The sequence below is a fragment of the Orbicella franksi genome, chromosome 2 (genome assembly GCF_964199315.1).
Source record: "Orbicella franksi chromosome 2, jaOrbFran1.1, whole genome shotgun sequence".
NCBI classification, from domain to species: domain Eukaryota; kingdom Metazoa; phylum Cnidaria; class Anthozoa; order Scleractinia; family Merulinidae; genus Orbicella; species Orbicella franksi.
This window is the reverse complement of record NC_138146.1, coordinates 32060533-32074189: the sequence shown is the minus strand read 5'-3', so window position 1 is coordinate 32074189 and position 13657 is coordinate 32060533. Positions and strand designations below refer to the sequence as shown.

Here is a 13657-nt window from a genome sequence, read left to right as displayed (position 1 = left end):
ATAGCTGGCAATCCCTGCGACCCTGCCATGAGCCTCATGCAGTCTCCCAGGCACCCATCACACTGAGTTAACAGTAGAGATGGGGAGGGGACAGGGGCGGGGGGGGGGGGGCGGGGGATAGAAAGGCGTTGAGGAATAGACCAGAGATGTGCAGGAAACTGCTCAATCCTATGACCAAAACGTGGCAAGGACCATGCCGCTGAAACACGCTAGTACAACGTTACACGCTAGTGAAGGAGACTGAGCCTGCAATACCATATGAATATGGCTGATCAGAAATACCAGCTACTCTTTGTTGTTGACTTCGTTAAATTGCATTTAACAGCATTAAATTGTCTTCCATGTAGTGTAAATTTGTTTAACAGAATACTGTCAGAAGTCATCTGGAATTCCTTTGACTTTGCTTCACTTTGCTCCATGTTGAAACATTTTGTTTTATTCGTGCTTATTTTCTTATTGACGTGACATTTTTTTCACAAGCTTTGCTAACCCTGTTCCATAATGCAAGCTGTAATAATAAGAGACTCCTAAGTAAGTGGTAAATCTGTTGATGGATAGGACCTGATTTAAAGCGATCAGCTTGTGCAATATATCATCATCATCATCATCATTTTATTTCTTAATAAAATCTACATTTTACACTTGGTATGGCCCATGGATAGCTATGCTAGTCTAGGTGGGCCAGTCTAGACAGGCCAGTCTAGGCCAGTTCCAGTCCAAATGCCATTGCACTTGCTATTTTGATAAAGAGTGCTGAAAAAATCCAAACTAATATCATAGAAATTACCATTGAGGGAAAACATCAATGTAGGCTCTCAGGACTTGATAGCTACTTTTGAGATGATTCCTCTACAAGCCCTTCACTTTAATTTCTCTGTGATTGTTCAAAAACTGTCAAATATTCTCTGATTGTAATCTGGACTCTTTTCATCTCTAAGAACCAGGCCCTCCTACAGATCTTACAGGAGACCCACATGAAAAGAACTTTACTCAGTTGTCGTTGCACTGGCAGCCTCCACTAGAACTGAATGGCCACATTGTTAAATACCGCATTTATTACTCAACAAATGTCAATGCTTCTCTCAAGACTTGGCAAGTTGTGGAAGCTGAAGGCTCCAAATTGACAAAGCAAATCACCAATCTGAAGCCAGGAACAGCTTATTACTTCCAAATGCAAGCAAAAACTATAAAAGGCTGGGGACCTATGTCAGAAAAGGAAGAGGTCTCCACTCTCACAGGTAATATATCTGTAATATTCATTTTCTTTAAACAGCAAGTTGGCAGGAACACTGGGTGGAGTTTGACTTTTTTACCACTGTGTAGGATTACAGTATGTTATCTGAAATAAGATGAGACAATCAGTTTGAATGTTTTTCAGGGTGCAAAATTCAGCATTCTTCTTGAAATACTGATCAAATAAAATTCGTAGAAAATGTTGGCCTCCATTACCCTGGGTACATGACCGACCCAAGGGTTGGCCTCCATAAAATGTCATACAAAATCCAAAAACCAGATTTCACCTCTTCTCCCCCACCCCCACCCCCACCCACAGCCTGTCCAGTATCAGTGGCTGTTTCTTTTGGACTCTCGCCTGGTACATTTATTTAAATTGACAGAAAAGAAAATGCAAACTGCAGATAAAGTACTCAGTGCTATTATTCGGTCTAATTACATATTATTTTCCTGTGTCGTTTCAGATTTTCCAGAAACAAAAGTTACCCCTACAACAACAGGTTTGTTAACCTCGTGAGGTGTACAGCTTATGCAATCAACTATTTACCCTTGTTAATTTATGTAATTAAGTGATTTACTGTTATCAAACAACAGCAAGGCTGTTTGTAATGCCACACTTATAAGCTTCTTCATTTGTATGTTCACATGTCTTCTGCTTGTAAATAAAATTAGCCCCTAAGGATTTACCCCATCCCCTGTCAAGTTTCTATATTAAGCTACTTTCACACAGAAAATTTTACTTCAAATAGAAATTCACAGTGAGTTAGTTGCAAGGAGAGAGTAATCCCAGTGGTTATCTACCATCATTCTCTGTAAGTCAGTTTTTGTGACCCCACTTCCAGTGTTGCGGCTTATAACCCTTCCCCCTCACAATATCCCTTCCCCCCCTCCCTTTATAAGCCCACCCAACCCTTATGAAGTTTTACAAACTCCCAAATGGTCAATTTAACCGTGTGGTTTTGCGACTTTACAGCTCTGAGTTTGACACCTGTACCTAGTGAGCCTGATGCTGAGGCACAGCAGGGAGCTGCAGGACTCAAGAACAAGACACTGTGGATTGTAATAGCTGCTGTGGCTGGCATCACGCTTATTGCTATCATCATTATTAGTGTTATACTCTGTAAGAAAAGATCAGGAGATGACATACAGAGGTGAACCGTTATTTACAACACAGTATTTGTTTACTTATTTTTTTTTTATTTGAACAATATTCTCCCTGGACATTTTCTCTTTGTAGAGGGAATTAGCCATTCACTGAATTTCTTCATCCTGCCGGTTTCTGGGAGCCTTTTTGTACGAGCAAAGCTGCTCAGTCATTTTGAACACAACTTTTTTTTCGTTGTTCACTTGTCTTTTTTTTCACAAATCACAGAAAACCGCCAACTTACAAGTCAGTTATTCAAGCCAATGGCTCGGCGAAGAAGAAACATAAAGAGGAGAAACCCCCAGATCTGTGGATCAACCACACAGATAACATTGAAATGAAACCAGTCGAGGCTGTTAATCCTGCTCCTGATGTCACAAACACGTCAACAATACCCAGGTGAGAAAGTGGTAGAGAAGAATTTATAAATGATCGTTCCCTTCTGCAAAGGAGAGACAAGGGAGGTCAGTGCATGCTGAGCAAACCGTGCCATACACGCAATCTCATCGCCCACATCACAGTTCGTGCAGGGGCGTGGTTACGAGTCGACAAAGTTCTTTGTATGTTTTTGTCCGCTTTTTTTGGCCTTGACCGTGTACAAACACAGTAGCCGTTTACATCTGTCTTAGGATTTACTGAGGAACGTTTCGGTTATGTATTTCATGCAAAGTATATGAGCGCCAAACCAAAGACTGTCGTGCACCTTCCACTTTTGTCCAACAGGGACATGATTTGAAACTCACGGCGGCTGCTCTATTAGAAAACATAGAACAACTATACTCCCCTAGGGCATAATTTTGGTATTTTTGCCTGCACATTTGAAGTTTGCTAGGCTTCATAACCACTCCCTTCTGTTAATTATGGTCACATTGATCATTATACTTGACCTGTTTTAATCTGTACAGGAGCTCGGAGGAAATGAAGCCCTTGGATGATTCTCCCCTCGACCACATCAAGGTTGACCATGAGAGGAGCTCGTTTCTGAATGGCAGCGAGGCTGATCCTGACGATTTTGCAGACCTACCTCCTCCTCCAGTGATTGACAGTAAATGGGATCCCTACCCGGAGTGCGCCGATGAAGACAGGACTCCAACACCTCCCCCGTCCCCTGGAGTGTCACCCTTCCTACCCCCAAGAGTGGTCACGCCCGATAATGGTACCGTAACTTTGCTGTGAACTGCTTAGAATCTTCTCATGTACAGTAACGTAGCTGTGAAGTTAGTTGTTGGCAGGCTCCGAGCTGAGCTGTTTTATATTTATCATTGCATATTGGACATTTGTGAAGCAGCTGACTTTACCTGCCTAGTCTTACCAGAATAACGCTACTGGATGTTCTACATTCCCTTTGCAAACTTCTCAGCGATGAAAAGCCTTGGCGTCTAAACATTAGACTGGAAGAAACCGTAAAACAGATCCGTTGTTAGTTCTACTAAAAGGAGACAAATAAACCGACAGGCCCGCTTGTGGTTGTAACATTATACGGAGTTTTAGCGTTTCAAAACAGAAAACAAAAAACACTGGCGCTTTAATCCGAGGTCGTAAGTCATTTACAATACGTTAATCTGTTTGTCTTGTTGATTTTCAGTTAAACAGCCGATATATCCCAAAACAAGTACACCAAGATATCAAATGCACCTTCCGCGCACAGGCTCATGTGAGAATACTCTTGATGTGGCAGATCCCCGTCCTCCACAGAGGTCCAGATCGTATGACCCAGATTTCAGGGCGCCGAGCTCGAAGGTGGGTAACTCCACGATGTACTCTTTCCTTTACCTCTCGCTTCTTTATATAAGTTCTGCTAGCCACTTCCAGGCGGTCAACTTAGTGTGCAGCGGTTCGAAGGGCTTTCCTCGTACTGCCCTCATTACTAGTTTTTTCTCTCGCCGTTTTTCAACTGACTGAACGCCTGCAATAGGCTACCGTTCTCTAATTTTCCATGGGGGACCAAAGTCATTCGTAGCAATTACTCTATCGTGAAGTCGTCCAGAATTCTCCCGCATCTTGGATGCATGGTCCTTTTTACAGAACTAAGCCCTCTGACGGTAAACGTATTTAGTTTTGGGTTTCCCCACGCTATGTTGGGAGAGTTCTATTTGTCAATATAGAACTGCTGCAATGCTTGTTGTACGTTTCGTATCGTTATATCCACACGCGGTCAGGTTTTGTTTGAACAATTGACCGCAGTATCTCTACTTGTACCTCGAAAAACGTTCATAAAAATATCGAGACGCGAATTCTTGTGTCCAGTAAGTAGCCCTTCCCCACCCCCACCAATGTTTGTGCATCATGCATAAGCCTTTTTGATTGGTATTTTACGATAACCATGTTGTTGCATATTGATAGGTGCCAGTCTATCCAATGCTCCACACGTCTCCTCCTGCAACGTTACCAAAACCCAAACCCAAACCTCCTGTGGCCCCCGCGGACGACATCCAGTTACCACCAGTCGGTTACAACCGAAGGACGCCGCCTAATGGCTATTGGACCCCGCCTCCAAAATACGAAGATATCTTCGCTCGACGATCAAATCCTCCTCCGTCGCCACCAAGAGATCAGGTAAACAAGTCAAGCTTGTTCACATCACTTCTTTTCCTTATCTCTCTTTTGCTATGAGGCCAGGTAAATGTCAAAGGAACAAACAAACATGGCTAGATTTGTTGGAAGGTCCAAAACCGTACACAATCTTTTGTTTTGTCCTCATTCACTATGCATGAATTACTTAACCGAAACGTTTCTTTTTGTTAGTTCCTCAGTCAGAAGTTAACAACTATTGTGTCTTATACACGATGAACGCCAAGGAAGTGAAAAAAACAAAACAAAACAAAACAAAACAAAAACATACAAACAAAGAACTTTTCCGGGTTTCATAACCATTCCCTCATATAAACTATGCTCAAGCAACATGGTGGATCAGTCAAACTTTTGTTGACAGTTTTATTCTGATTTGTTACAGGATGCGGTAGTAGCAGACCTTGATAAAGAAATAGCAGGGCTAGAGGGCCTTATGAGAGATCTTAATGAAATCACTGCCGGAGATTATTTGGTCTAACATGGTACGTCTAAACTACTGCACTACACAATACTTACTATTCAAGTATTCCTAGAAAAAGAATATAGCAAACCGTTAGGTGGTGGAATATTTAATAACGTAAAGCTTTGATAGATCCTAATGAAATCACTGCTGGAGATGATTTAGTCCAACACGGTGTGTCTAAACTATTGCGGACACAATAATTACTATTGCTAGAAAAAAAATGTAGTAAATCGACATGTGGTGAAATATTTAAGAGTGACTTCCTGTAAATACTACGGATAGGTGTGCAAAATGCAAAAATCGAATTCCCTCAAACTTTTTCACAGGAAAGCCCTCTGGAAACTATTTAGGAAAATACAACTTTTAGTTCGTTTGGATTTATATTTTTTAAGTAAAGCGATTTTTTAATTTTCACCCTTGGAGAAGCCCTAGAACCACTGAAAAATGTGCTTCATATTTGCGACTCGTGTAAGAAAAAACTATTTCAGTATTACAAAACTATTTCAATATTACGCAATTCAATGACCCTTCCTTTACAAAGTACCGTTATTAGAATTGGAAAAGATTCAAACCTTAATTTTCAAAAAAATTTCAAATTTACCCTCCTAAACAGCATTATCAGGAAGCTCGATTTTGGCAAATTTCAACAGTAAAACTCCCTACCTGGTACATGGATTCCGCTGTAAAGATGGTATTCTATAGAAAGAGTAAGGTTTCCTCTATCGTTCTGTGAAATAAAATTTTGGGGCAACTCAAACTACGAATTTAGACGACGGAAAATATTTACGGTACTTGCTTGAAGTTTATGACCTTTGAACTTACAGTTGTCTTCATGAATACAAGAGAAAACCTAAACAACAGTTGAAATTTTAGCGTGAATGCGACCCTTTCTCCCATTTTTATGATTAATAGTTATTTTGTTATCTTCTGTGGGCAATTTTATCGAAAGTAATATTTTTTTTTACGCTGAAAAGGAGTTTTAACTTGTTTATGAGTACGCGCGTATTTGTTTACTGATGCGGAAATTTGTGGATATTAAATTTATTCCATCTAAGTTCTATTTCGTGTGCTGCAAGGCGTTTCGTGTTCTCATTAAAACAAAATGGTATTGCCAAGTAGAAGGTTTTCTTCTCAGATTTTAAAACAACATATAACTTTTGACTTACCGTCCACATGCATGGCTTGATTTACTCAGCAGCGTTACACCGGGTGTGATAGCGGTGAGATGGCGTGACGATAATTGACAAATCGCTTTTCGCGAATCGAATTCATCAAAAAATATGTATATATGATACCTTTGTTTAATAAAGTCTGCAAATTTTGAAACTCTCATTGCTGTGAAATAAAAAACCTGGATCTACTATTTTTATGCCGCGGTCGTGTGATCCTCGAGTGTGGTATCACATGACAATAACAACTAAGAAATGGCCACCTGCAGTCATTCTCAAATCGTTGTGGGCACGTGCGGTCCTAGTGTTACGAATCCCGCACATGTTCAATGTGTTTTAATTCGAAAATGTGACAAAGACATTCGAGGTGATTTGAAGGCTATTGGTGTGAGCGATTCTTCTCTGGACGAAGCAAGGCTATTGTTGGCTAGAGCAGATCAGTGTATTCGTAATTCAATTTTCTCTCTAGATCGAAAATATTGCAAAAGATGATCGAGAAAATACTGAATGCTACGGTAACAGACAATCGCCATGAGGCCCAATAAGGTGTGATTTCATGATACGCGAAATCAAAATCTCATGGCACTCTTTCAATGTAGCTGACCGTGCAAAAGCGTAATAGTCTCTTGAGTTATATTGCGGCCCGGCTATTTACAAGTTTCTACCACGAAAATGATCCCATTACTAACCACGTGGAGAAGTGGGACTAGAAATTAAAGGTGGGGCAGGGGGGGGGGGAATACTTGTCGGCTTGCCTCACTACAAGAGATAAGTCAAGAGAAACTTTAAGGTAGTCACATATAAGGGAATTACAGAGATGACTAAAAAAATAATAATAATTTGTGGACCCCGCTTGTTATTATGAAAATCCACGAATCTGATGACTTATTGTATTGTTGTCCTCTTGCTTGTTAAATAAGTTATAAAGGCACCTACCAGCATTGAATCCCATTCACTGAACAAAAACGCGGATGGCTCCTCTGCTTCCTTCTGTCACCGAAACATTCTCACGTATCATTTAAATTACATAAGAAAGCGGAGTCCTATAATACTGCGTGACATTTTCTGTGATGCCTTTCTCAATGTTATCCAAGGGCTTACATCCCCGGGGTTAGCTTGCTGTCGCATGGTTTTTCGAAACCCTTACCGTTAAACTAAACTTTCAGTAAACGCATATCACACATTTTGTTTCCGAGGTTGTTTTGACCTGGATGAAGGTATTTTATACCCAACAGTTTGCCCTCGTCATCGGGACCTATGGGAGATAAGGTGGCGTAGCAACAAAAAGTACTGTTCCTGTCCAGAGCAAATGGATACAACATGAGACGAACCAGAAGGGGGATCGTGGGATAAATCTGGTTCAGTCGAGAAGACTCCACCCTCAGACGCAAATTTTGTTGCCTGTAGGCCCTCATAATAAAGTGTATTATCGTTTGTCTCACGATGTAGTCACTTGAGATGTAGATCGCGACGTTTCGACTGCTTACTGCTAGTCTTCTTCAGGCGATAAGGTCGACTGATTGCACGGTATCATTTATATCACAAAGGTCGGCTGTGATTGGTGCATTTCGATCCTCCTATTGTTCCATTGTTCCGACGAGTAGCTGTTCCCTCAGTGGTTCGCTGTTGTACTGTTCTCCTGTTGTTGTGTTTTTTGATCGTGGGCATCCATGCTTCAGGAATTTCAATTCCACTATCCCTGTTGATATTATTAGGGTGAAGTCTTATGGGAATAGCTTCCTTGACCCTACGTGTGTACCAGTGAGGATCTCGATCAATAAACTTGACCTCATTCCAGATAGGATAGTGGCCAGTCTCGTGGGTGTGTTCAGAAACGGCGGAGGTCTGGTTACGGGTGAGTCGTATATCCCTGTCGTGTTCTTAGATCCTCTCCTGCATGGATTTCCCTGTTTCCCCGATGTACACTTTGCCGCACTCACAGGGAATCCTGTAGACAACACCATCTTGTTTAGCCGGGTTGACGGTGTCCTTTGGTCGCACTAAGTGTGACCGAAGTGTCTGACTTGAAGACGGTGCGAATGCCTTGTTGTTCTAGGCAGCGGCGGAGAGACTCCGAAACTCCTTGGACGTAAGGTAAAACGGCGTTGGATTTAAATTCCGCGTTGGGCTCTCTTCTTGGGGTTGTTCGTGCCTTTGTGATCTTCTGTACAAACGAGGAGGGATATCCGTTAAAAACAAGTACAGATATCCAGACCTCTGCTGTTTCTGAACACACCTCGAATATCTTTGCCACATTATCCAATTTTAACAAATTGAACATGTGCGGGATTAGAAACCCTCGGACCGCACATGACGCACATGCCACCAACGATTTGAGAATAACTGCAGGCGGCCATTTTTTAGTTGTTATTGTCATATGATACCACACTTGAGGATCACACGACCGTGGCATAAAAATAGTAGATCCAGGTTCTTCATTTCACCGTAATGAGAGTTTCAAAATTTTGTAGACTTATTTCACAAGAGTCTTTATCAAGTAGTCTCAAAACATTATGATGTTAAAAGATATAATAAATATATTTTGATGAATTCGATTTGCGAAAAGCGATTTGTCAATTATCGTCACGCCATCTGACCGCTATCTCACCCGGTGTAACGCTGTTGAGTAAATCAAGCCATGCATGTGGACGGTAAGTCAAAAACTATATGTTGTTTTAAAATCTGAGAAGAAAACCTTCTACTTGGCAATACCATTTTGTTTTAATGAGAACACGAAACGCATTGCAGCACACGAAACAGAACTTAGATGGAATAAATTTAATATCCACAAATTTCCGCTTAAGTAAACAATTACGCACGTACTCATAAACAAGTTAGAACTCCTTTTCAGCGTAAAAAAAATATTACTTGCGATACAATTGCCCACAGAAGATAAAGAATAACTACAAATCATTTAAATGGGGGAAAGGGTCGCATTCAGGCTAAGATTTCAACTGTTGTTTAGGTTATCTCTTGTATTCATGAAGACAACTGTAAGTTCAAAGGTCATAAACTTCAAGCGAGTACCGTAAATATTTTCGGCCGTCTAAATTCGCAGTTTAAGTTGCCCAAAAATTTTATTTCACAGAACGATAGAGGAAACCTTACTCTTTCTATAGAATACCATCTTTACAGCGGAATCCATGTACCAGGTAGGGAGTTTTGCCTTTGAAATTTGCCAAAATCGAACTTTTTGATAATGCTGTTTAGGAGGGTAAATTTGAATTTTTTTTTAAAATTCAGGTTTGAATCTTTTCCAATTCTAATAACGGTACTTTGTAAAGGAAGGGTCATTGAATTGTGTAATATCGAAATAGATTTGATATTTGTTTTAGTTTTCTTACACGAGTCGCAAATACGAAGCACATTTCTCAGTGGTTCGAGGGCTTCTTCAAGGGTGAAAATTAAAAAATCGCTTTACTTAAAAAATATAAATCCAAATGAACTACAAGTTGTATTTTCTTAAATAGTTTTCAGAGGGCTTTCTTGTGAAAAAGTTTGAGGGAATTCAATTTTTGCTTTTTGCACACCTATCCGTAGTATTTACAGGAAGTCACTCTTAATAACTTTGAGCTTTGAGAGATCTTAATGAAATCACTGCTGGAGATTATTTAGTCTAACATGGTACGTCTAAACTACTGTGCTACACAATACTTAATATTGCTAGAAAATAAAATAAAGCAAACCGTTTTGTGGTGAAATATTTAAGAACTTTGAGCATTCGACGACCTGATTAAAATGAGAGAAAGTGGTACAGGTTGTAAATATTTCAACCAGGGAACGCTTTATTATAGACCTTATATTTTTACAACTGTAAGTTGTGTTAGTTAGTATTACTATTTTCGTGTTGTGGAAGGCTCTCCTTCAATGTTTGTTATGAAAGTTGTTTGTTTATCGAAAGCGATATCGATAATGCTACTGGGAAAGAAACTAACTTAATCACAGAGCTAATCAGTGCAGCTTAACCAACCAAAAGCTTGCAACCTGCCTGCACGTAGACAGAAAGCGCGGGAAAGATTCATCGCGACTGCTTCACAGAATGTATCTGATTGGATGAAGAGATTAGTTAGAACACGTGTCAAGTTTTATTACAAACTCAAAATTATACGGGGTTGCGTCACAGATGGAACAGCTTTAAATGTTTAGCTGGTAATTTTCTTTCAAGTTTCTCGTTTGTAATCCGTCCGAATCTTGCTCAATATTAACCATCCTTGTTCGCTTTTGGTTTGTTGTGACCTCATTGGCGTCTTTCTGCCATAGTGAACTCTTATTTTGGTGTATTCGTCTCTCTGAGAGTGCTCATGTACATCGTTATTTTCTTTTCTTTTTCCAAAAGGTCGAGAAGAAGACGAAGAACAGAGAAAGTAGCAGGAAAACTGTTGGTTTACTCCCGACCAGTGGCATCGTCATGATATGTTGTTTCGGTTTGCAAACAGTCCTCATCCTAAGCATGAGAAGGTGGTCTACACAGCCCGGTGCAGCACCCAAATGAATAACCGGACAAACAAAAAAACGTTGAATCCTATAAACTAGAGATATATTAAGTATTTTACGTTTATTAACGACAAAAAGTAATTTTGTGTGTGTATGTATTATGTTTGTAATATGTTATACCCGGTTAGCAAGTCTTCTGTCATAGCGTCTGTGAACACAGCAACCGTTCATCGTTGGTTACCCGATATTTTCCGCAGTTCTTTACCCTGGGTATTATGGTTCTTCTTTCAAAATTGGACCATCCTATCAGACAACACAAAGCTCACGAAATAGTTATTTTATTTTTTTTGTTGAGTATAGAGATTTGATTCATTTGACGTCAAATAAGGAGATGATATATAAAAATTATTTTTGAGTATGTAATAGCAATTCATCGGGGACGAATATATATTTTTGGATTGGTTAGCGCCTACGATCAGATTAGGTTTAATTAAGTAACTATCTTCAGTTACTTGGTGCATAGCACCTCTGTAGTAGACGCTCAGCTGCTTGCCCACTAGTTTAACTCGTGTGCAGCATGTGAATGACAAGCCCACACTTGTGACAAGGTGGTTCTGGACGAGAAATCTGCGCGAAATAAACGTCTAGTCCACCTGCGATGCTAAATAGTTGGTCAGCGAGGTTGCTTAGCAATGTGATGTCACTACCCGCAATTGTCCAGTTACGTGATACAAAAAACTTCGCAGAAACTGTTCTTCGATCGGTCAAACAAAAATAGCAATATTTCTGTAAATATTATCTGATGGCATAGAAACCTCAGAACAGAGCATAGTAAATATTACTCTCATCATAGTACCTATATGTTGAACGAGCTTGCAGTTTGTTCCCAAAATTACAATTCTGCTGAAGTCAAAAGTCAATTTGATTCTTGAAGTTGAAAGAACTTTACAGCTGTTAGTCTTATGTTAGGGGATATGTTAGTGCTCAACGTGGCATACTCGACCGTGAACAATGTTTAGGGCTTTTCAGTTTGGCGGGAGTTATTTCGTAGGATACCTAGTGAGAACGTTTTGTATTTTTACAGGAAAAAATATTTTTGGTAGACTTGCCACTGTTGGACGCCAGTTTACAGATCAAGCGCGTATATTGAAGGTTGCTTGTGATATTCGTCGCAAACTTGTATAGAAAAATAATTCTTGTATGTAATAAAATTTAGTCAGACGTTGACACATTCATGGTTTCATTATTTTTGAGTCCGTTTGTTAAAAAAAAGCCAGGTACTTTGGTGAGATGATTATGCCAATACGGGAATGCAACCACATTCCCGGCCCCCTGAGCGAGCAAGCGGAAGAGAGACCCTGGGAACGAGGTTGATAGGAATGCTGGCCTACCATTCCCACCATGGTGATGAGTTAAGATATTTGAAAATTTTACGAGCCCCAAGTTAGGCGAGTGCAATTTGAAGAATTTGAACCACCGACCTTAGCCGGAAGTTTACGATCATGTTCGCGCGTTTTTTTTTTCTTTATAATTAATTAATAACCCTTTTATAATACCCAGTTGGAAAGCGCTTATTTTAGCAATTAAGGCTTGTTGTTTTTAACAAAAAGTCGATAATATGCGCCAAAGAAGAGAAAATTCGACTTCCGGCTCCCTTCCGTCTTTAGAAAACGTTTATGCTTCACACGAAACATGAAATTGTCGAATATTTTCGTTATGACAGTGTTCATGAGAGGTATACACTCTATTATATAGTAATGTTTTACCAGCCCAAGCTGAATATTCTTATTTTTCTGCCGATTTTAGGCTGAAAATATTCTTGTGAATATTCTTAGATTATAGGAATACACGGTTGGATTCTACCGATACAACGTCGGATTATCTGTGTTATAATAACTTTGATGACGTTGACGTAATTTGAAGCTAGGCTGCAGGAAATAAAGCCTGATAAGACACACAACGTTATGCAGAAATGTTGTTAGCATCGGGCATACAACTAATGCTGTTTTTGTTGTTTTTTGGCTTGTTTTGCCGTTTTTGGGAAGGACGAAGTTTAATACAGTTTAGTTAAAAACATAATTGTATTTACAAATTATCGACATACAAAATTGTATTCTTTTCAAAATCTCAGTCTCGAGTTTAGGCTTAAAATATTCAGTTAAAATTTTGCAAATTTCAGCCTCGATATTCTTATAAAGTTTATTCTGATAGAAAAGAAAGAGAGTACGTGACTAATTACTTCTTTGTTGCGATCATTGGGCTGACTAGTCAAATGAAACTACAACATGACAAAAGCAGAATGACATCTTGTCCCAGCAGTTTCGAGAATCCCTTTTCTCTTTCATAAGATGATAGGCTTAAGTGTTCCTGGTTTTCGCCATGAATTTGCAGAAAGAAAATACTTGTAAACAAAAGGGACCTGAGAGTTACAGTTGAATCGAGCCGATGAGGAGGGTACTCCCAGAAAAATTGGCTAGAGGGGTGCGGCCCGCTTCCCAAAACAGGAATGTAACGAGTATTTCGAAATTGGCCTATAAGCTGACATGCCCCCGCACAAAAAAAAAAATCAAAAAACAAAAACAAAACAAAAAAGAGAAAAGAAACTCTTTGGCGGTGCAGGAAGTCTTGAGGGGTCATTCGTAA

The 13657-nt window shown here is 39.8% G+C and overlaps 1 protein-coding gene across 1 annotated transcript in view; it reads left to right on the top strand.

Moving 5' to 3' along the window:
* Positions 1-12245, top strand: part of LOC145479339 (neogenin-like) — a 30805-nt gene extending 18560 nt beyond the window's left edge. The window contains exons 14-22 of the mRNA XM_081457678.1: positions 939-1238; positions 1698-1733; positions 2207-2384; positions 2606-2776; positions 3283-3533; positions 3963-4117; positions 4721-4933; positions 5331-5430; positions 10917-12245. Coding sequence (XP_081313804.1) covers positions 939-1238; positions 1698-1733; positions 2207-2384; positions 2606-2776; positions 3283-3533; positions 3963-4117; positions 4721-4933; positions 5331-5426 — 1400 coding nt within the window. The 3' untranslated portion in view covers positions 5427-5430; positions 10917-12245. The remainder of the gene's footprint in view (positions 1-938; positions 1239-1697; positions 1734-2206; positions 2385-2605; positions 2777-3282; positions 3534-3962; positions 4118-4720; positions 4934-5330; positions 5431-10916) is intronic.
* Positions 12246-13657: the final 1412 nt, after the last annotated feature.